At 46.1% G+C, this 21,360-nt stretch overlaps 1 protein-coding gene across 2 annotated transcripts in view; it reads left to right on the forward strand.

Moving 5' to 3' along the window:
• Positions 1–9,205: 9,205 nt before the first annotated feature.
• The window catches only part of ETV5 (ETS variant transcription factor 5), a 60,505-nt gene continuing 48,350 nt past the window's right edge, over positions 9,206–21,360 (forward strand). Inside the window, exons 1-5 of one of the 2 annotated variants that reach the window (XM_044943874.2) lie at positions 9,206–9,636; positions 13,566–13,683; positions 13,805–13,892; positions 14,025–14,072; positions 14,167–14,217. In XM_044943874.2, the coding sequence (XP_044799809.1) occupies positions 13,639–13,683; positions 13,805–13,892; positions 14,025–14,072; positions 14,167–14,217 (232 nt within the window). In that variant the 5' untranslated portion in view covers positions 9,206–9,636; positions 13,566–13,638. Of the gene's footprint in view, positions 9,637–10,256; positions 10,477–13,565; positions 13,684–13,804; positions 13,893–14,024; positions 14,073–14,166; positions 14,218–21,360 lie in introns of those variants that run through there. The other variant, XM_006058626.4, reaches the window with a different exon arrangement.

Raw genomic sequence — 21,360 nt, forward strand, 5'->3', positions numbered from 1 at the left:
CCTGGAGAAGGAAATGGCAACCCACTCCAGTATTCTTGCCTAGAATACAGTATGGACAGAGGAGTCTGGCAGGCTACAGTCCATGGGGTCACAAAGAGTCGGACATGGCTGAGCACACTTACACAAGAAGTCACTCGCACCTTCACATAGTCATTCATTTTTAGTGACCTCCTGCTAAGCCACAGGTGCTGTGTTTGGGGCTGGGTAATTCACAGGCATCCAGGAGGGTCCCTATTAGAGGAATTTTTCCCTTGGGCAACACAGCCACACAGACAATGTGATTGATAGACACTCTCACGGAGGACAACACAGGAGAAGTCGTCTTTGTGTGCCTTTTGGTTGATATCTGAAAGCACCTATGTGTATCCTGTGATTTCAAAATGTGAATGATCCCCCTTTAATGACTATATAGGATCCCTGATGCCCTGTCCCCAAGTACCCATTCTAGCTCCCCTCTCAGTCACATCTCCTCCAGGACGGACCATCTACAGTTTAGCCACACCCTCCAGAGACCACCAGGCCTCCGTGTATGTGCACTGTTCTCTCTGCCTGGAAGGCTCTTCCCTCCTGGCTCAGCCCAGCAAAGTTCTAGTAATTAATCACTCAAAGGTTGGCCCAAATGTCAAGCTTCTCTAGTTCTTCCTTGACCCTAACAGGAAGTACTCACTGCTCCTTCGTTTGTACTCCCAGAATCCATTTACAGGCCTCACTTATGACACCTGTAAACATTGTATAATAGCTATTTGTTCCTGTGCCTTTCACCCACCTCCCACCAGACTGGGAGCTCTTCTCAGCAGACAAGCCCCACGCGGAGGACACCAGTCAGTCAATAAATGTTTATGGACGTGGAAATGAAGTTTATGGCTGGGTAAACCCCCGTGTGTCTTACCTTAATAAGGTAAGGGCCCATTAAAAGTGATGGCCCAGCTTTGTCTAACAGATGGGAAGTGCTGTTCACCTTCCACGGCCAAACACTCTGACCTACTTATTGCTGAGCCTCCAAAGTGCTGGGGTGAGGGGGAGGGTGTGGGGGGTGGGAAAGGGCAGGGTGCAGAAATAGAGGGTGGTAAAGTCCAACTTGTTTTTTAAAGGCTAAAATGCATATACTTAGGTATGATTGTCTAGGCAATAGAGCATATCTAGAAAGTGTTACTAGTGTAGGATTTTGGAGAAGGAGTACAGGCTAAGAGATGACGTAGTGGGGTTTTCCATTCTGTACCTTTCTGTGATGTTGAGATTTGTCATGAGTCTGTGTCACTTTTCAAACAAATAAGACATGAAAATGAATCCTGTGACTATATCTTAAATGAACAATGAAAATTAGGTGGTGGTTTACCAAAGAACATACACTAGAGTCTCACTGGAGTGTTCATGGGCTTCCCTGGTGGCTCAGATGGTTTTAAAAAAAAAAACAAAACAAACAAAACAAAAACTGCCTTCAATGCAGGAGACCTGGGTTTGATCCCTGGATCAGAAAGATCCCCTGGAAAAAAAGAATGGCAATCCACTCCAGTATTCTTGCCTGGAGAATTTCACAGATAGAAAATCCTGGCAGGCTATACAGTTCATGGGGTTGCAAAGAGTTGGATACAGCTGAGTGACTAACACACAGAGTGTTCACAGCAACGTCATTAATAACAACAACAACAAAAAAATCTGGAAACCACTCAAGTGTCCATTAACAGTTGAATGGAAAAATCAGTTGTAATGTATTCATACAATGGAATACATACAGCAAAGAGAATGAACAAGACACAAGTACACACTACAGAATGGATGGCTTTTCCAAACATCATGTTGAAGAAAAGAAGCCAGATACAAAAGAGTCTGTACTGTAGGATTCCACTTTTATAATGTACAAAACCAGGCAAAACTCATCTGTGATGCTAGAAGCCAGGACAGTAGCTACCCACGTCGGGGGCGGGGTTATGTTAGTGACTAGAAGGGGGATTGAGGGGGTCTTTTGGGAGGGGTGAGCTGAAATGTTTTGTAATCTGGGTCCTAGATGCACAGACGTGTTTGCTTTGTGAAAATTCATTAAGTTCCACACTTATGATCTGTGTACTTTCCTATATGTACATTATACGTCAGTGAAAAACAAACAAACGCATGAAACAGGCCGCAAACGAGGTGCCTGAGCATTCCATTACATCAAGCTGATAGTCCCCCTGGGAGTCAGACGCTGAACTTCTAGTTTCCTAGACGTCCGGTTGATGGCATAGCAGTGGGAAGTGGGATCTAAACCGTGGTTCCCTAATGGTTTTAGGAGCACCTATGCCCACACAAGGGAAAAGTGCAGAGCACCTGAGCACCTCCAAGACTCAGAGCAGCCCGAGTTTCCTGGGAGGAGACACTGTTCTCATACTTCGCCTTTCTAACCAAGTAGTTTGGCTTTATAAGGACTTCCCAGGCTGCACTAGTGGTAAAGAACCCGCCTGCCAGTGCGGGAGACTCAAGAGACAGAGGTTCAATCCCTGCGCCGGGAAGAGAAGACCCAAGTGACTTAGCATGCAAGCACAGGGTTTTTGATGGGCGAAAAGGGAGAGGAGCAGGGGTAAGGAGAGGTTTTCAGGTGGGCTCTGGTTTAAATGGAAGCTGTCTTACATCCCAGAGATGAGGTGTCAGAGACAGACTATTAGTAAGAATCGAGATGGGGTAACATTAGCAGAGCCCATCTGTTAGTTGTGCAGTTGCTAAACCGTGCCTGAATCTTTTACAAACCCAGAGCCCATGGACTCTAACCTGCCAGGCTCCTGTGTCCATTGGATTTCCCAGGCACGAACACTGGAGTGGGTTTCCATTTTCTTTTCCAGGGGATCTTCCCGACCCAGGGATTGAACCCATGTCTCCTACCTTGCAGGAGTCGTCTTTACCACTGAGCCACCTGGGAAGCCCCAGAGGCCACCTCCGTGTTTTTAAACACTCTGTTTGGCTTCAGGTGACAACAGGCAGGAAGACTGCTGGACGCCTGATTTGAAGCCTTGGGATGGAATGCACACTGGGGGAGTACTTCACCTGCGGGCTCTATTACCAGTCAGGCACAGTTGATCTCTTTGTCCAACTCAAAATAAATACAACCCCCCCTCCGCAGGCCTGACAGAGCCAGGGCAGGCACTCACAAAACAAGCCAAGAGCCAAAAAAACCGTCCTCCTCACCACCCGCTCTCCGCTGCCATGGTGAAGCAGGTCCATGAGAGGATGGGCCTCTCAGCCCGCCATTCACTCAACCTGCTCACCCAGCATGGCCAGAGCAGACTTCAGAGCCTGAAGTCTGAGCCCACCCAAGCAAGGGTTAACCTTTGGCCAAAGGAAACTCTCCATTAAGGGCACAGAAAGAAGCAAAAGGCAAACTCCAAAAGGTCAAAATAGTTTTTGTCAAGTCTACACATTCAAGTTCATTCACTTCCTCATTAGAGGGGACCCTTTTGCTCTCACTCAGAACCCACGGGCGCAGTTTCAAACTCCCTTGGGTTGCGGGTTTCCAAGGTCATGGTCCATCTGAGGCTGAAAATCCTGGCAAATATGAAGAGTTGCTGGAAAAGCATGTTCTTAACGTACTGACAAGTTCTGATCAACAACCTATCATGGAAAAGGAGCAGGAAGACTCTCAAGATCAGACACGGGATTCCCCAGAAGCCCATCAACCTGAGGCTGCTTCACACAGGAACCCTTCACAGGCCTCAGAGGTACAGTAGATGCTGACAGGTGACTGGCAGCTGCGTCCTGCATGGCCAGACCCAAGGGCCCAGGAGCCTCAGGAGTGACTGCAGGGCCCCCAGGGTGCAGTAAAGGTCCTGCTGCTGGGCTGGACTCCTTTCTGAAGGCAACAGGAAGTCACAGGAAAGCTCCAAAGATTGACACCCACTGTTTTGAGAAGGTTTGAGGCTTAAGGAAGAAATTCCCCAGTTATCAGAAAATCTAAATATGTCATGTGCCCCCAGGTTTTCTTGATAGTGGATGTTTTATAAAGTCCAAGAATTGACAGTTGGGAGAAGGAGGTAGGAGAGAGGGTGTCCTCGAGCTCAGAAAATGAGCCAGGAGAGGAACGAGGTACCACTAGGCCATGAGTCACAGGGTCAACCTGTTGGGTCAGAGGCCCTGCTTGCTCCTAAGTGTGAAGACTCAGACATCAGCTTTTAACTTTTCGCTTTGTTTTCACATCTGCAAATTGGGTTCAATCACCACCTTTGAGGAGGAACGGGAGCACTAAGTGACCATGTACGTGAAGGGTCTTAGCCCAGAGCCTGGCATCTAGGGCATCCTTAGTACAGGGAATTTCCAGTCTTTCTTCTGTGACTGATAAAGACAAATTCTAGCTGGCCCGGAATAACAATGCAGAAGTCTGCCTGGGATTGCTGGAGCACGTTCCTAAGAAAGCAGAGCAACTCTCGTGGGAGAGCCCAGGAAGCAGCCCGAGCCCCAAAGGCAAGACGAGGAAAACCGACAGAGTGGGAGATGGCTGGAGTGAAGACCGTATGGTAAAGTGGCACCTAGCAAGGGCTGCTCACGATCTGAACTGGGCTCCTGACTCCAGCTCTTCCTGGCTGTGTGATCTTCAGCAAGTTACCTCTCTGTGCCTCGGTTTTGTCATGTATGAAACAAGGACAATAATGGTTATCTACATCACAGGGTGGTTAGGGGGTAAGTATAGGCAAAGCCTCTCAATGGCCTGGCATAGAAAAAGATCTTTCTGTGACAGCTATTGTCACTAAGCATGCGCGCCTTCCCTGGAGCTGAGATGGCCCAGAGAATGGTTACTGGCCGGGCTCCAGAGGGGGCCCAGTGGGTACCCTCACCCTCTGAACATGTGCTAGCCACATAGCAATTTACGTAACCTCCCTGTACCTAACCTTCCTCCTCTGTGAAAAGTGGAGGTGATAATAATAGTACCTCCCTCAGAAGGTTGTTGTTGGGACTAAATGTGCTAATATGTGTGAAGTGTTTAGAAAAGTGTCTGGCTCATATGAAGCACTCAGTAAATGTCAGCTATTATTATTCCCTGACTACAAAGAACCCTGAAGACAATATGGCACCTAGCTGTTTAAAGAGACGTTAAAAATCTAAAAGATTTTCTTTTCTTGCCTCAGTTTTTAGGGTATTTATATCTGAATTCTACAGAGGAAGGTGTGCCAGCCAGAAAGAATTCTTTATGCCATGAGGACAAGAAACACATTGCTGTACCTTTCAGATGTAGTCCTCAAGTTCCTTCAACCATCCTGAACAAAAATGGAAAAGGACTCTCCACAACCCAGGGTCGTGAAGCCCACACCATCACCTTCAGACAGAGTTACACTCCTCACAGCATTTTTTTTTAAGATTTTTTTTTCATGTGGACCATTTTTACAGTCTTTATTGAGTGTATTGTAATATTGTTTCTGCTTTATGCTTTGGTTTTTTTGGCCACAAGGCGTGTGAGATCTTAGTTCCCCCACCAGAGACCAAACCCTTACCCCCTGCACTGGAAGGTGGATTCTTAACCACTGGACCACCAGGGAAGTCCCTTGACACTACTTCCAAGAGAGGAAAGGGAGGCACTGTCCCCTGTGAGGGGCGAAAATCGCCACACTGCCACATTTCCCACTGCCATTTTGGTGATCAGCTCAAGGCAGGGTTACCTGCCTTATACTTAAACATGCTTTGGGGGTTTTAGAGGAAGACTTTAAAACCAGTCCTCTAACGGGAAACAGAAGTTTTCAGGCTGGGGGCAAGGGACTCATTTTTCTATCCTTCCATGTTGCTTCTCTGAAGACACACTGCAAATTGAAGAACAAGGGGCTAGTTATCCTACTGTGACTGAGTTTTGCTGCTGCCAGAGAACAAAGGCTAGATTGACACGAGATAAATGTTTCTGAGGGCTGATCTCTTTTTGTTATCTTTCCCAGTCCCGTTTCTCTCCTGAAGAGACAGTATGGTACATCAGAACACAGGCTAGAAAAATCCTCCAATGATGTTCTTAGGAGGACACACTCAGTGTACTAAACAAATAACTTCAAAATATTGACCCATATTAACTCTTTCAAAGGGCTTCCCAGGTGGCACAGTGTTAAAGAATCCACCTGCCAATGCAGGAGATGCCAAGTGACACAGGTTTGATCCCTGGGTCTGGAAGATCCCCTGGAGTAGGAAAGGGCAACCCACTTCAGTGTTCCTCCCTGGGAAATCTCATGGACAGAGGAGCCTGGTGGGCTACAGTCCATAGAGTCAGACACGTCTGAGCGTGCACACAACACAACTCTTTTTTAAAGCAAAGTTCATTCAAGCAGATGGGGGTGGGATGGGGATGGGAGCTGAGGAGGTAAGTCATTAGAAGGAGAAGCAGGAGAAAGAGGTGAAGACAAGAGACATGATAAAAACTTATCAGTAAGGAACCAACTCTGGGCCCAGGAGTCAGTCGGGCAAGTTCATCATGAGTTATACCCTCACATTTCACAGCAGAGCCAAGATGCCTATGCCCAGGGCCTGATCCCCATCTAACACAAGCTCCTAATCCTCAGAGTCATATTCTTCGATCTGGAGCAATCCTTTAAGTTCATCTAGCCCACCCAGTGTAATAGTCTCTCTGCACTGAATCTTTCTGCCCTAATGCCTCTTGTGACAGGAGACTCATTACTAGCAGCGGTATTCCTTTTGGAGCCACTGCACACATTCCAAATTCCTTCCTAACCCTATACTGAGTTAAAAACCTGACTCCTTATGACTTCAACCAGTTCTGCCCTTTACGATTTGGGGTTCAAATTATGTTTCCTGGTGGTTTTCTGAGCAGAGACACATGCTCTGTCTGCCACACATGGGGTCTGAAGCCTACTTGCCTTAGCGCTATCCAGGTTCACAAACCTACAAACTGTGCAACTATTGGCAGATTAGTTAATCTGTGCCTTTGTTTGTTGTCTATTGTTAATATCTGTACTTTATAGAGACCACTTCAATTCTATTCTTATGAGGATTAAATGAGAGACTCTGTAGAGAATTATACATGGCATGCACAGGTTTTACATTAGGTAAACTCAAGTCGTTGAATGGTACAATAGATGGTGGGCTCCTCCAAGACAAGGACTGGATCTTATTCATTGCTAACATTTTTGCTGCACACAGGGTTTGGCTGAGTATTGGGTACAAAATAAATGTTTACTGAATGACTAATAAGTTGGCAAGAGCTCTGCTCTGGTGCAAATCCCTCCATGATCTTCTGTCAATGACAATCTTCTCCTAAAAATCCATCCTCCAACTCCTTCCTTGCCCCCAGTCTAGCTGCTATTACCACTTGGGCTTCCCAGATGGTACAGTGGTAAAGAATCTGCCTGCCAAAGCAGGAGACTCAGATCCCCTGAAGGAGGAAATGGCAACCCACTCCAGTATTTCTGCCAGGATGGGCTACAGTCTATGGGGGTCACAAAGAGTCAGACGTGACTAAGCATACATGCATCATTACCACTTAAACACCCAGCTTTTCTTCCCAAGGCAGGATGGAGAGCCTTGGCTTGAGGCATAGGTCATCCAAGTTATACTTTAGGCTTCAAGTCCAACCCCATGGAGGAATTCACTGAAGTGTCCTGTATAGTTTCCCTGTAGCCAGTGTGATTGATGTGCCAAGACTTGTATGGTAAAGGACATGTGGCCCCATGGGCTGCAGGCCTACCCAAAGGTTGGGGCCTGAAGACAGATTGAAGAGGAGTTCTGAAGCTCTTCTGGAGAAACTAGATCAAAGGGCAGTACAAGATGGGATGAAATGGGGCAGGAGGAGGGCAGACAAGCTGGGGAGGAGGAGGACTGGAACCTGGAACTATCTGGGCCTTGAGTCTAGGGAGGGAGACAGCCCTCAGCAAAACATAGGGAGCACAACTGCTCTAGGGCTGTGCTCTCTAGGGGAAAACTTCACTGCAGCTGGGGTGGGTAGCATATTGCTCTCCTAGGACACTAGATGGGCTTCCCAGGTAGCTCAGAGGTTAAAGCATCTGCCTGCAATGCGGGAGACCTGGGTTTGATCCCTGGGTTGGGAAGATTCCCTGGAGAAGGAAATGGCAACCCACTCCAGTATTCTTGCCTGGAGAATCCCATGGGCAGAGGAGCCTGGTGGGCTACAGTCCACGGGGTCGCAAAGAGTTGGACACGACTGAGTGACTTCACTTACTTACTTTCACTTACTTAGGACACTAGATATCATGGAAGTGAAGTGAAGTAAAAGTTGCTCAGTGGTGTCCAACTCTTTGCAACCCCATGGACTATACAGTCCATGGAATTCTCCAGGCCAGAATACTAGAGTGGGTAGCCTTTCCCTTCTCCAGGGGATCTTTCCAACCTAGAGGTTGAACTCAGGTCTTCCGCATTGCAGGCAGATTCTTTACCAACTGAGCCACAAGGGAAGCCCAAGAATACTAGAGTGGGTAGCCTAGCTCTTCTTCCCGACCCAGGAATCGAACCAGGGTCTCCTGCATTGCAGGTGGATTCTTTACAAGTGAGCTATCAGGGAATCCCTAGATATCATGGAACTGCTTGCTAAAAGTTCAGAGCACTTTCCCACCCACCCACTCATGCCCATCCCATTCTTTTGCAAAGGTTCATGCCTTGTCAGCACTGGGCCTAGGAATTACAGGTTTTCCTTGGTGAATTCCGATCTTTCTTAGCTATAAACGACAGACCAAGGCTTCCCTGGTGGTTCGGATGGTAAAGAATCTGCCTGCAATGCAGGAGACCTGGGTTTGGTCCCTGGGTCAGGAAGATTCCCTGGAGGAAAGCATGGCAACCGACTCCAGTGTTCTTACGTGGAGAATCCCATGGACAGCAGAGCCTGGTGGGCTACAGTCCACAGGGCCTCAAAGAGTGGGACATGACTGAGTGACTAACAAGAACCCTAAGTGGAAGCAGAAAAGAAAGTGGGCAAATTTTGACTTAAAAAAATTTTTTTTCTCTAAAATCCACACTCCAGGCCCATGGTGGTAGGAGGCAGCACCAGAGTTGGCTAGGGCCCCCTTTTATTAGGGGCTCTCTCTTGATATTTGGCTTCTTCCCTCTCCACCCCTGGCACATGGGGTGAATGGCAGGGCACACAAACTAGAACAGAAGAACTCCCTCACAAGCCCCAGGATCCTGGGAGAGTAGAGAGCTGCCCCACGGCCTTCACAGGAGGGGACAGAGGGGGCGGAGAGGGGAGAGGATTGCTTATTTGTTTCCTGGAACACTGTGTTAAGAATCTCAGCAATTGCAGTTAGTGCCCGGTCGTTTGGCAAGCAGAGTAGCTTCTCATCGTTCCCAGCTGCACGGGATCTAATTCGCAAATACACCATCTTGCATTCAACACTTAAATGGAAAACAGCAGCCCCAGGAGGGAGGCAGGCGATCTACCTCTGTAAGCCCCTTTCGGAGGGATTTATGTTTCTAGGTCGGCTGACTGACTGGCGTCGTCTCCGGAGAGGATTTCTTTGAGCGCCGACCCTCTCTCATCTCGGGTCCTAAAACCCACTCTGGCGGTTATAAACTGCAATTAAACGTCGGGAGAAATCGAGATTTGGTTGGGCCTTGGCCTGCCAGCATAAAATAGTAACTAAAATCTGTTTGAGAGCTCAGATTTTAAAAGGAAGATACTGCTTATTCTTCCCCCACTGGAAACCTAGTTAAAGGAAATTAAGGCCTCTCTTAAAGGTAACTAAGATTAGAGAGCTCGGTTTCCGTTTTCTGTGTTTCTGTGGGCCGAACGCCCAGGTCGGTCAGCGAGTTTCTTTCTGGGTGGAATGACGGATTCCTCTCTCCTGAATCCTAAAATGATAGCTTCTCTTGGTTCTGCAGCTGCGAACGACTGGCGCCCAGTAGCCCTATCCTGGCGGGGGTGTTGCTGGGAGTGGGGGGTATTGGGGGAGAGACGTAGGAGTGAATGGGAAAGGGGAAAGAGCCAAACCTCGGTAAAAAGTTGAGAGAGCTGCGAGGAAGGAACAGCGGCTCCTCGAGGCTCTCTGCCCCTTTAAGTGCTTCACTGACTCAGCTAAGCTTCCCCCTCAGGTCGCGTTTTTTATGAATGAAAAACGTCCTTATATTCATTATATAAACAAGCCTGAGCTGATTGGTCAATGGTCCCCCACTGCATAAATTATGCAAAACAGACCCCTGAGGGGGTAGGGAGGGACGCGCTGTTGACCAATGGGAACCGGAGTTGATGGGGCGGCTTGGCTGGATTTGCCCGCAGACAGGGTAAACAAGAAGCGATGGACAGCCGCTGGAGCGGCCTCGGGCCAATGGGAACGCGGCTGGGCTACAGCCGCGGGCCAATAGCAGAGGGCGGAGCGGCAGGCCGCTGGGGGCCGGGCCAGCGCTCCAGCCTGGTTGGCAGCTGCGGCGCAGAGTCCAGCCGCTGGTGCGCGGAGCGGTTCAGTGTCCCCGGAGCGGTTCGGCCCAGCCATTAGCCTAGGCTCCCAGGCCCGGTGCGCGCGTGCGTGAGCGCGCCTGCGCCCCGGGGCCGCTGCAAGGGGAGGAGAGCCGCCGCCTCAGGTGAGGGGGCGTCAAGTGGACAACGGGGGCTTCTGAGGGGGGTGTCCAGGAAGGGCCCAGCTGGCTAGAGTTCACTGGCTGATCAGAATCCTCAAAGTCGGGGTGCACTTTTTAAATCGAAGTTGGGCCCCCCTCCCTCGCGGAGCTCACCTTCCCCCTCCCCTCCCGGGGCCCGGTCCGGTTCGGTTCCTGGGAGGCGTCGGACGGGGGCGGCTAACGGTTCCGGAGCGCGAGGAGAACGGGTTTCCGCACGTCGCGGGGGAGGCCGGCGGGAACGCGAGGTGCGGGGGCTCCCGGGTGGGGATGGAGGGGTGCGGAGTTGCGGTCTTTACAGTCTCTGGAGATCTGAGAACCTCGAGGGGACTTGGAGGCTCGCGAGAAAAGGCACTCCGCCGATCTTTGCAGTGGGGAGGATGGGGGAGAAAGCAGCTTAGGGGGAATGTTTGAGAGGTGATGCACCCCCACCCCAGTACCAGGAGGGGTTAAGTGACATAGGCATGTGCAGCCTGTGGCGTTGGGGGTCTGCCAGGAACTTATGCAGGCCTTGCAAGTTTCAGGTTGTGGAAAGCGGACACCCAATCCCCCCCATCTCTGAGGGCGTCAGGTTGCCGGCGATTCTGGAGAAATCGGGGAACATAAGAACCGCGGCCTGGGGATGGTGGAAAAGAAAAAGATGGGTGCGGAGGGGGATGGAGAGACGATGGAGCTTCGAGCTGGATTTGGGATCTGACCGAATTTTCAGAGGGGAGGGGACCTCTAGGGGGGAGCCGAACTCCTGATTGAGGAGGGGTGCCAAAGAGAGATGTTTGGAAGGGTTTTTGGGGTGGGGGAAGGATTGGAGGCGGTTGGTAGCTCCCGGCGCCGCAGCTCGTTTTTATGAATGTGGGTGACTTTATGAATGAAGCGGGTTTCTTTCCTTGGCTCGCTGCTCCCTGCGGCTTTTTTTTTTTTTTTTTTTTTTCCCCTTTTTTTTGTGAATGAAGCATTGAGCTTTCTTCCTAAAACGCTGGGGTGAGGGGCCTGCGTCGGAGGCAGGGCTTGCGTTGGGAGTGGGGGCGGGGGCTCATCTGAAGGAGTTTTCATGAATGGAGAAGGCTGGGAATTGGGTGGAAGTGTGTCTTGTTTTGTGAATGGGGCCCAGTGCGAGGGATCCAGTTACAGCCTTTACCTGATGTGGCGGCTGCGGCTCGCTCTCTCATTCATAAAACCGGGCCCGCTGCGCGCCGCGGGGGAGGGGCCTCGATCGCGCCGCTAAGCTGTGTTAAAGTTTTTCCTGGGGGTACCGGGAGGTGGGGGTGGGGGGGGGCACAAAGGAAGTGGTATAAACTCCTGGATGAATTCGAGCTCTCCCTTCAAGCTTAAAAAAATATGTATACTTTGAACGCGATTTTTCTAGCCCTTGAACTTTAAGAGCTGCTTTAAAGACCTTCGATACCTCTTCTTTTGAGTTTGCTTATAACAGCTTTTTAAATTTTTAAAAACAATTTTTGCTGTTCCTGGTGAAGTATTTTTGCGTCGTATTTCATTGTGAGTCTCTGAAAATATCTCCCCCTCCGATCTCCTACCCGTTGTCCACTTCTCCTATAGACGTTTATAGGCTTTCTAAGGCCATGATTTATTTAAACTGACAAATTTTTGATGGCTACAGAGAACTCATTTTCTTGCCCTTCAACTCGCTGCTGATGCCCTCTCTGATTTTGTTTACGGGTTGGTGACATTTGGGAAGAAAACTTTATGTTGAACTTTTTAGCGCTTGTTTGGAAGACATTCAGGCAAGCTACCTGGAGTGTTTTTCTAGGAAGTTACGAAGTGTGTAGTTTTGCTTCTCTCCCTCTGACTTTGAAAATATTTTATTACTTGGACTAAGGTGCGGAGGGGAGGCTGGCGGTGAAGGGTTTCCTAGTATACTAACATACAAAAATTTGATACGCTTCACATAGTATGAAAAACAAATTGGATGCCATTGCCCACTGAGAAAAGGTTCCCTATTTAAAATTTGTATACTAGTTAAAAAGATTTATCCTTAATTATTTTGAATTGCTTAGAGCTGGGATGAGTGAAATTAATATTTCTCTCATTTTATTGACCTAACTGCATTTTTATTTGAAGAATGGTACCTTCCTGACATTGTTACTTTATACCTCCCAAATTAGAAACAGTTCCCTCCTGTCCATTTGGATCCCCAGCCTCTCTTTCCAAAACCCAATACTTGAGAGTGCTGAAACAGTTTAATTTTCTAAATCATGTAAGAAAAATTGATTTCACTATAATAAACAGATTTTTCTTTCCATTAAACTTTTACTTTTAATGATTTTTAAAGATCTGTGGTAGACATGCATTTAAAATATGTGTAATGGAATTTAGTTAACTTTATGCATTAGTTTTCTTAGCTGTTTTATTCTTTTAAAAGTTGGAAATGTTATAGCTTTCTTTGTGAGTTGCCATGGAGAGATCTGTGACATTACCAACACTATACCTGTTTGGACAAAAGATTTAAGTTTTAATGAAGAGTTGTATCTGAAGATAAGTATATCTCTGGATCCTTGTATTCTTGGAACTATATATAGTTCTTTACAACTGACCTACAAAATACTTTTAGAAGCACTATGTATGTCAGATTCTTAATTGCAAATAATTTGGTATGCTTAAACCCAGTTTCTCTACTTCCTGTCACTGTATTATCAAAAATTAAATTCTCTTAAAAAAAAAAAAAAACCCTACAAACACCCTGGGGAATCTTTTTACAGAAAGAATCTTGAAATCATCTTTTTAGATGAAAATAAGGTCCTTTTTTTTTTTTGGTAGGAGACAGATGATAGTAAACCTATAATCTTAATAATTAAATAAAAAAGATTAAAAGAATGACTAGGTGAGTGGATTTGGCACTAAGTGTACCATGAATCTTTGATGCCCTTAATCAAGCCCAGGTTAGTCTATAAGGCTTACACCTTGAATGGTGGTCTTTAAGTACCTCAGAGAAAGTGAGTGATTTCCCACAGAAAAGAACATTGCTAAAAGAACAAGCAATATAAAATCACTTTATTTCTTTCCCCTCACCTGGGCTAAAATCTCCCAAATTCCTATTACAGGAGGACCCCTTCCCCCCAGAAATTGCTCAATGCTGAGAACTTCCAAAGTGATATTAGAGACGCTGGAAGCACCATGGATGGGTTTTATGATCAACAAGTCCCTTTTATGGTCCCAGGGGTAAGTTTATGTGGCTTTTGGTTTGTTTTGTCTTCCTTCTTCGAACGTGAGTCTTATGGCACAGCCCCCTTTGGACCCCTTTACTACACTTACATCTTAACTGTCTATTGGCCTCTTTCAGAAATCTCGGTCAGAGGAGAGTAGAGGGCGGCCTGTGATTGACAGAAAGAGGAAGTTTTTGGACACAGATCTGGCTCATGATTCTGAAGGTAGTGCAGCTCTCCCCTCTGCTGTGGCTTGTTCTTATGGCTCCCTGTGAAAACCGCAGCACACAGCCAGCTTCTTCCCTCTTCCCCCTAGGAGAATTCTCCTCATTCTGGTTCTTCTGTTTTCAATTCCAGAGTTGTTTCAGGATCTCAGTCAACTTCAAGAGGCTTGGTTAGCTGAAGGCAAGTTTCTTGGCTGTTCTGTTTTCCACATAAAACATTTTACTGTGCTTTTTAATCAAACTTAAAGATCTAAAATAAAAAATCTCTTTTCTAGCACAAGTTCCTGATGACGAACAGTTTGTCCCAGATTTTCAGTCTGATAACTGTAAGTACCTTTCTGGTGGTGGCACATGTGTTCTGAGAGTGTTTGGTCCTCGATCATCCGTGTCTAGAATACTTTTCAGCTGTAGCCAGCCTCTTTGGACAGTGGTATGTGTTTGGTTTCTTTTAATAATTCAGAGTTAACCCCCTCCCCAAACTCTTGTTTCATTCCTTACTGAAGTTATTTCTAAAGTGCTTTTATTTTATTGCGGGTAAGGTTTCCCAAACATGATTTTATCTTAAAATTTTTGCCTAAAGAATTTTGCAAAACTTCAAGCTTAAAAAATCCTAATTCTTAAGTTAACTAAAGTTATATATAAGTTACTGGACCAAGCATCCATTAATCAGACATTCTCTTCCAGTGGTTTTTTTTTTTGGTTTTTATAAATTAAGTCCTTGATAGAAATCATGAGCCTGACATTTTTTTTTCTTTTAAAGGTGCAGAAAATAGTTAATTAAAGATTCCAGTTAATTGTGGCTTCACCCAACATGTTGTCAGTTTCTTTTCTAGCTCAAAGTTGACCAAAAAATGGTCACAGAGTGACCTGATTTACACTTATTTTTCATGTAGTTGTCAAGACTATCATTCAAAGAGTAAAAACCTTTACTCAAAATGGTCTTTAAGTGCTCATATCACTGAGATAACAAATGCCGTGGAAGCTCAGAAGACGGCTCTAGGGTACTGGCAAGGGCACAGTTAGCTTTGCACTGATCTTTTGGGGGCTGTCCTCAACAGGTTTGGGAGCTTTTATGGTCCAGGCAGAGCTATCAAGGACAAAGCTGACTGATGAAATTTGAGCAGCACAGGGCAGCTCTAGAGAGCATTAGTCACTGGCGAATGAGCAGGTTTAGAAGAGAGGCCTGGAGAAAATGCTGCCTCTTGAGAGTTGCATCATAGAAAAATTTGTATCTTAGTCATAGTTTATAATAGCAAGCACCTGAGCCAGGCAAGGATTTGATTTCTCATTTTGCACCAACGTATTTTTCCGAGCTTTGTTTTATCTTGTGTGTGTGTATGTAAAAATGCCACTGGGAGAGAGGATATCTTTGGATCTAAGTAAAAGCTGTATGTTCTAAATCAATACATGAAAGGCCAGAGATACTAGCTAAACATTCTTTAATGATAGGCCTCATATTCATGGGGAGATGCTAGGAAATGTGAAAAGGGAACAAAGTGTAACTCACAGATGCAGGGTTACCTTAGCTTTGTCACAGCTTGATGTGGATGTTTTCCATAGGAAAGTAAATGCATGTTAATTATTGCCCTCTGATTGCTTTCAAATGATTGGGAAACTTGCCACTGAAGGGCTAAAGAAAGATAACCTAAAGTGTGTGTGTGTGTGTGTGTGTGTGTGTGTGCACACGCTCGCGCATGTGTTTGCAAGATAAAAGACAGGATTGTAATCCTACTTTGTTCTGTGTTGACAGTTTGGCCCAGCCTTTCCAGTTCTTGCTCAGAGCAGCATAAACTGCAGTCTGTTTGGGAGGCTTTCTTGGCAGAGGTTCTTTGAAATGCTTTTATGACACTTTTGTTTGTTTCTCTATAACCCAAAAGAGTTAGAAGGGAGGTGAGATGACTGCATTCAGATAGATTTCATGTGCTGAAGCAGAGGTAGGTTCCTTAGAGAAAGATGTCAGCAGACAGGATATTTGGATAGATAATTTATCTGCAGGAAGAGGCTTCAGTAAAGGAATCAATAAATGTGTTCTGGCTCCTTAGAAATAATTCCTGCTTGGCAAATAGAACGTGCTAAGTTCTTTAAAGCGCCATACCTAAAATGGAGCTGCTTTGGGAGATGTTTCTGCTTAACAAGTGTGATGTGTTTCTTTGTTTGCTTTTTGCTTTAACTTCTTAAGGTTGGGGTTTTCTGTCTTTAAGGATAAAGCAGATGTTTGAGTAGCCTCAGAGAGTCTTTGAGAATACAGCCCCCGCCCCCTCCCGCCCCGACTCTTCTTTCTAGAGATGGAGCTGAAAGAAGGATAGATTCAGACAGAGGTTAGGCAGGAACACAGATGTGGGGAGGTGTATTCTTGAACTATGTCTCTTTGCTGTTATATGTGTGACTTCTCACTGCAGTTGAGACAGGCAGTATAGACTCACGGGAGCTGGCAGAGCCCAGGGCTGGGCAGACCCTTTCTCTGTGAGTACATCTCACAGTCTCCTATTGAGGATCAGCTTCCACTCCAGCCCCCTTCTGGAAGAGCCCTGACTGTTTCAGGGAAGTAGGAGAAGCTCATGCAAATTTAATAAAATCTTAAACGAACTGGTTTAAATCACTGGATCAATGAACTGGAAACCAAACTTGCACTTGCAGGGTAAAGCAAATCCCTCCCCTAGGGTGGCTGAAACATTTGTAACAAATACTCTTATGTGACCTGCCATGAGTAGTAGTCTACCTTTCCTGTTACTGTTGACTTCACTAGTTTTCCATGTTGAATGTGAGAGTTTTGGTATGTATGTGAGAGAAAAAGAAATACCAAGTAATGTGGGTAACTTATTTTAGAAGGTCAGGTTTGAAGATGATGGCTTACTTTTTTTGGTAAACGCTATCAGCTCAGCTTCTAAAGAGATTTTTGTATATTTTCGAGATTTTGGTTCCTACCCATAGGTACCCATTCATAAATATTTTTTTTTAATAAATGAAACCACTGTTCTTAAGAGTTAAAAGAGAGGTGAGACATTTCTTAAGTCTTAAAGAAATGCCCAGCCTACTTCTAGTTGTATAGATTTCCCTTTACTTCACAAATACAGAAGTTAGTTAAGTATCCCTCCTAGAATCTCTTAAAGGTCATGTTCAAGGGAATAAAAAGTGCCACCTGTAGACATAGGGATTCTGCCTTTGCCACCCATTGTCCCTTGATCCTGATAAATAACCCTGAAGATCCCAGATTGTTTGAGCTACAAGTCCCTTTTAGAGATGGTCTTGCCTAACCCTTTCATTTTATTAAGGGGATAATATAAGGTCCAGACAGCTGGAGACACACTGGCGATTAGGGGCAAATGGGAGGGGTTAAGTAAAATGAGGGAGGAAAAGTATATAAAATCCTGTCCTTAAAGAAGCTGTCACAAAGCTGCAGAGCCAAGGGCACTGTCACACTCAGAGGCTCCCTCATGATTTCAGATGCCTGGAGCTGGCCTTCAGGAAAGCCTGGTTGAGGGTGGGCTGCCCAGTCTAATCCATAGTTCTCTTCATTCTACAGTCCCAAGAAACTTATTCAGTACCTTGGTGCTTTGAGTTTTTTGCATAGGGTTTGAAAGAAAGAGAAATGATAAAACAGAAAAATCAGAAAACTGACATGTTTTCCAAAAGACGTTTGTGTGTGTACACACTATTGTATCCTGTGTGTTATAAATGTGTTTAGCTACGTGTGCAGTAACACACAGAGCTACCAAGCCACGGAATCTGGGCCAGTAAATAAGTGTGTACTACATTTTACAGAATTAGCTGCAAATCGAAACCGAGGATAATAATGGAAAATCAAAGTGCTTAGTGTTGGGTTAGGGGTGGGAGTTGATAATTCAGTGTTCTGAACTGTTTGTTTGGACACCTTAATATTCAGTTTTCTGAACTGATTGTTTGGGCATCTTAGGGTATTACTCACTTTTCTCAATCTGGTTCTTTGGGACCCATGAACTGTAGCCCACCAGTCTCCTCTGTCCATAGGATTTCCCAGGCAAAAATACTGAAGTGGGTTGCCATTTCTTCCTCCAGGGAGTCTTCCTGACCCAAGGATTGAACCCGTGTCTCCTGCATCGCAGGTGGATTCTTTACCGCTGAGCCCTCAGGGAAACCTAGGGTATTACTAGGTTCTAGCATATATACAGGGAGAAGGCAATGGCACCCCACTCCAGTACTCTTGCCTGGAAAATCCCATGGATGGAGGAGCCTGGTAGGCGGCAGTCCATGGGGTCGCTAAGAGTTGGACACGACTGAGCGACTTCACTTTCACTTTCATGCATTGGAGGAGGAAATGGCAACCCACTCCAGTGTTCTTGCCTGCAGAATCCCAGGGACAGCAGGGCCTGGTGGGCTGCCGTCTATGGGGTCGCAGAGAGTCGGACACGACTGAAGCAACTTAGCAGCAGCAGCAGCAGCAGCATACATACATAGTGTTTTTAAATGCAGATTTAAGTTTTGAGTTTTTAAAATTTCACTCGTTTCAGTGTGATATTGTGACTGTTATACCTGTCAGCATTTTGAAGAACTAAAATATTTTACGCTGAGAAGACACGGTAAAATCTTATTTTAAAACATGATCTCTAAACAAATATAGTTTAAAGAATGGTTTTAAAATCCAAATGGCCATGTTTTCCCCTTGAAGTGTTCTTTTTAGATCTGTGCTTCAAAAAGAATGGACTGACTGGAGGAAGTAAGGGTAATTTCCTAAGACTGGCTAATTAACTGATAAAATCAACTTTTCATAAAGACATTTGCAATAGATGGCTGGGAAATAGGATTAACTGTTATGGCAGCCCTTGAACCTAAAGTATATTGATCTTAATCCCATTTCAATATGAGATTATTCATCTGGATTTTTTTTTTTTTTTAACTGCTCAGGAGGTTGATATGGTGGGGGGAGGGGTGACTTCCTTTGGGAGAGAGCAGTCATTTTGGCCCCAGACATACTGTAGCAAACTCGCCGTTTACTTGCTTTCTGTTCTTGGGCCATTTGTATATGAAAGGAGCATCCTAAAGTCTTTCTTAGCACAAGGTGAAAAAGACAACAGTAGGCACTTTAAAAATAAGAGGCTTGAGGGAGTTGAGGCTCTTATTTAATCCTTTGCCAGAGCCTATAGCTCTGAAGGTAGGAGAAACGAGAGCTAAAGCAAGAGCAGGAAAGCTAGAGGTTATTTGACTCCAAGTTTTACAAACCTTTCAATGTCTTTGTTAGCTAGTCCACTCCCTACCTTACCACTGAGAAAGAGCTAAATGATTTGAAATCCTCTCCTTGATAGCCTCCAAAATCCTCGTAATGCAGGACTCCTAAGAACCAAAGCCCTAGCATTCCCATTTATTGAACAGAGCCATGTGTTTACACAAAATCTGTTTTCATCTAACTTTAATTCAGTTAGGCTTATTAAAAACAACAGACTTTTTCTCTTCCTCTTCTATGTCTCTCTGCTCTCAGTCCTCTAATAAAACCCAGTAACCCTTCCAGCCTCCCATGTTTGGTGCAAAAGACTTGGGATAGAAAATTACACCTGTGTCTGCTGGGCAGATCACTTTTGTAGATTCCAGAGGTAACAAAATCCCAGCATCACGAAATTACAGTCTGTCCTCTGTTTTTCAGCATTCTTCTGCCTTAAGATTAAGATGTGGGTAGTCTGATAAAGCTGAGAATTTCTATTATCTGCCATTTCACCCACCTAGTATCACTGTTTTAACTTCAGTCCTAGAAAAAACATTACCACTGGTGGGGTGGGGTAGGGTCGGATGTGTAATCCTCTACCCAGAGACTGTTCCTCCACATGTTTCTGGGGTTTTAATTGTGATAAAGCTCATCTGGGCTCAGAGGCTGACAGCTCCCCCTTGGGCACATGGCTGCCCTTGAGGCAGCCTGGGCCCCATCTGTGCCCTGGCACATAGCGCTTCTCCACTTGCAGTCCAAGGAGCTCAGAGTCTTGTCATGTTGCAGCTCCCAGCTCTTGGACAAGCGCCAGGCATGCTGATGCCAGTACCGGATTAGGTTTCTTTTTTAAAAATTCATTTTGTGAACTCATCAAGCTCATTTAACAGAGGCTTTGGTCGTCAGTTTCTATCATTGTCCCATTCCTGTAAAAGACTCAGCTTAAAATAAAGGAGACACAAAGACACTAGGCCCCTAGTGTGTCTGGGTGGGTGCGCACGTGAGTGTGCGAGTGTGTAACCAAAAGGTTAAGTCCACCTTTGAGTTTGGCAGGTAAATGACCGTGGACTAGCAACTCAGAAACTCAGATGTTACAGTTGAGAAGAGTCCTTTCATAAAGGGGCCCTGCCTGGCAAAGAGGCACACCTGCCTAACAGGAGGAGGCATCTAGACGAAAGCTGCAGCTGAGGGTGAAGATTCCAGGGAGCAGGACATGATCTAGCCAGGAGTTTCAGACTGTTCTGCAGAGTAGCCAAGGCACTGAATGGAGAGTCTGGTTAGTTAGATTCAGAGAAATGCTTCCAGTGGTCAACCATCTGAGTTCACTGGCTTGTGGCAGTGGGGGCAGGCAGTGAGAAGCGGTCCACATAAGACATTTGAAAATAGTCCAATATGTTTTGAAAAAGAGGGAAAACCCACGTGCTAACATTTATCCCCTGGATCTGGTTTTCCTGAAGCAGCATATTCTTCCCTTGAAACGAAGTCTACACTAGACTGGCTTCATAACATCTTCCTTAAGGTGATTATTGAAGGTTTGAAAAGACTAGAAACCCAACCAGTTTTTAGCCCTGTACTTTGTGTTGCCCTTGGAGTAGGTTTCACCCACAGACGATAGATCTCTTCTCTTTTGATGTCTCATGAGCATTCAGGGGGAGTATTATAAACCTTTCAGGCCGGATGCAAAGCCAGGAAAAGAAACTGTGAAACTTCATAATAGATAGCTTGACCCCTCCCCCCTTTGCAGCCAGACTCCTGTAGTGTCTCCAGAGACCCACTCCCTTGGGGAGGAAACCAGGTGGCTCCCAATACTGTTATTGGAATGGAAAAGCAAGGAGTCTGGAAAGGCTGGCTTCCAGAGAGAGCTGCCCTCTAATGCAAACCAGCTCACCCCTGGGAGCAGGAGAAATACCGCTGAAGTCTGTTTCAGCTGGTAGCTACAGTCAGTTTCTGAAGTGGGCAGCGCGAGATAGATTCCTTTTGCCAGAGGGCACTTGCCGACCTCACTTGGAGCTGACTTGCACACCCTTGCGGATTTCAGCCAGGGTCTCGGCCATCTGAGTCTTAGGGAGAGTGTGGAGCAGGCAGGCGCCTGCAATGTCTGAATTTCTTACATAAACACTGCGCGCTGGGCGAGCAAGCGTCCCTGAGGCGACAGCTGGGCTCTGCTCCGTCTGCCCCAGCGAGCTTAGCTGCTGAGTTCCCCCACCCCCCTTGCCTGAATGGAGCATTCCAAATTGGTTGTGAATGGAGGGCGGGGCTCCCTTGCAGACTTTTTCAATGAATAACCAGACCCCATTGT

The sequence above is a fragment of the Bubalus bubalis genome, chromosome 1 (assembly GCF_019923935.1).
Source record: "Bubalus bubalis isolate 160015118507 breed Murrah chromosome 1, NDDB_SH_1, whole genome shotgun sequence".
In the NCBI taxonomy this organism is placed as follows: Eukaryota; Metazoa; Chordata; class Mammalia; order Artiodactyla; family Bovidae; genus Bubalus; species Bubalus bubalis.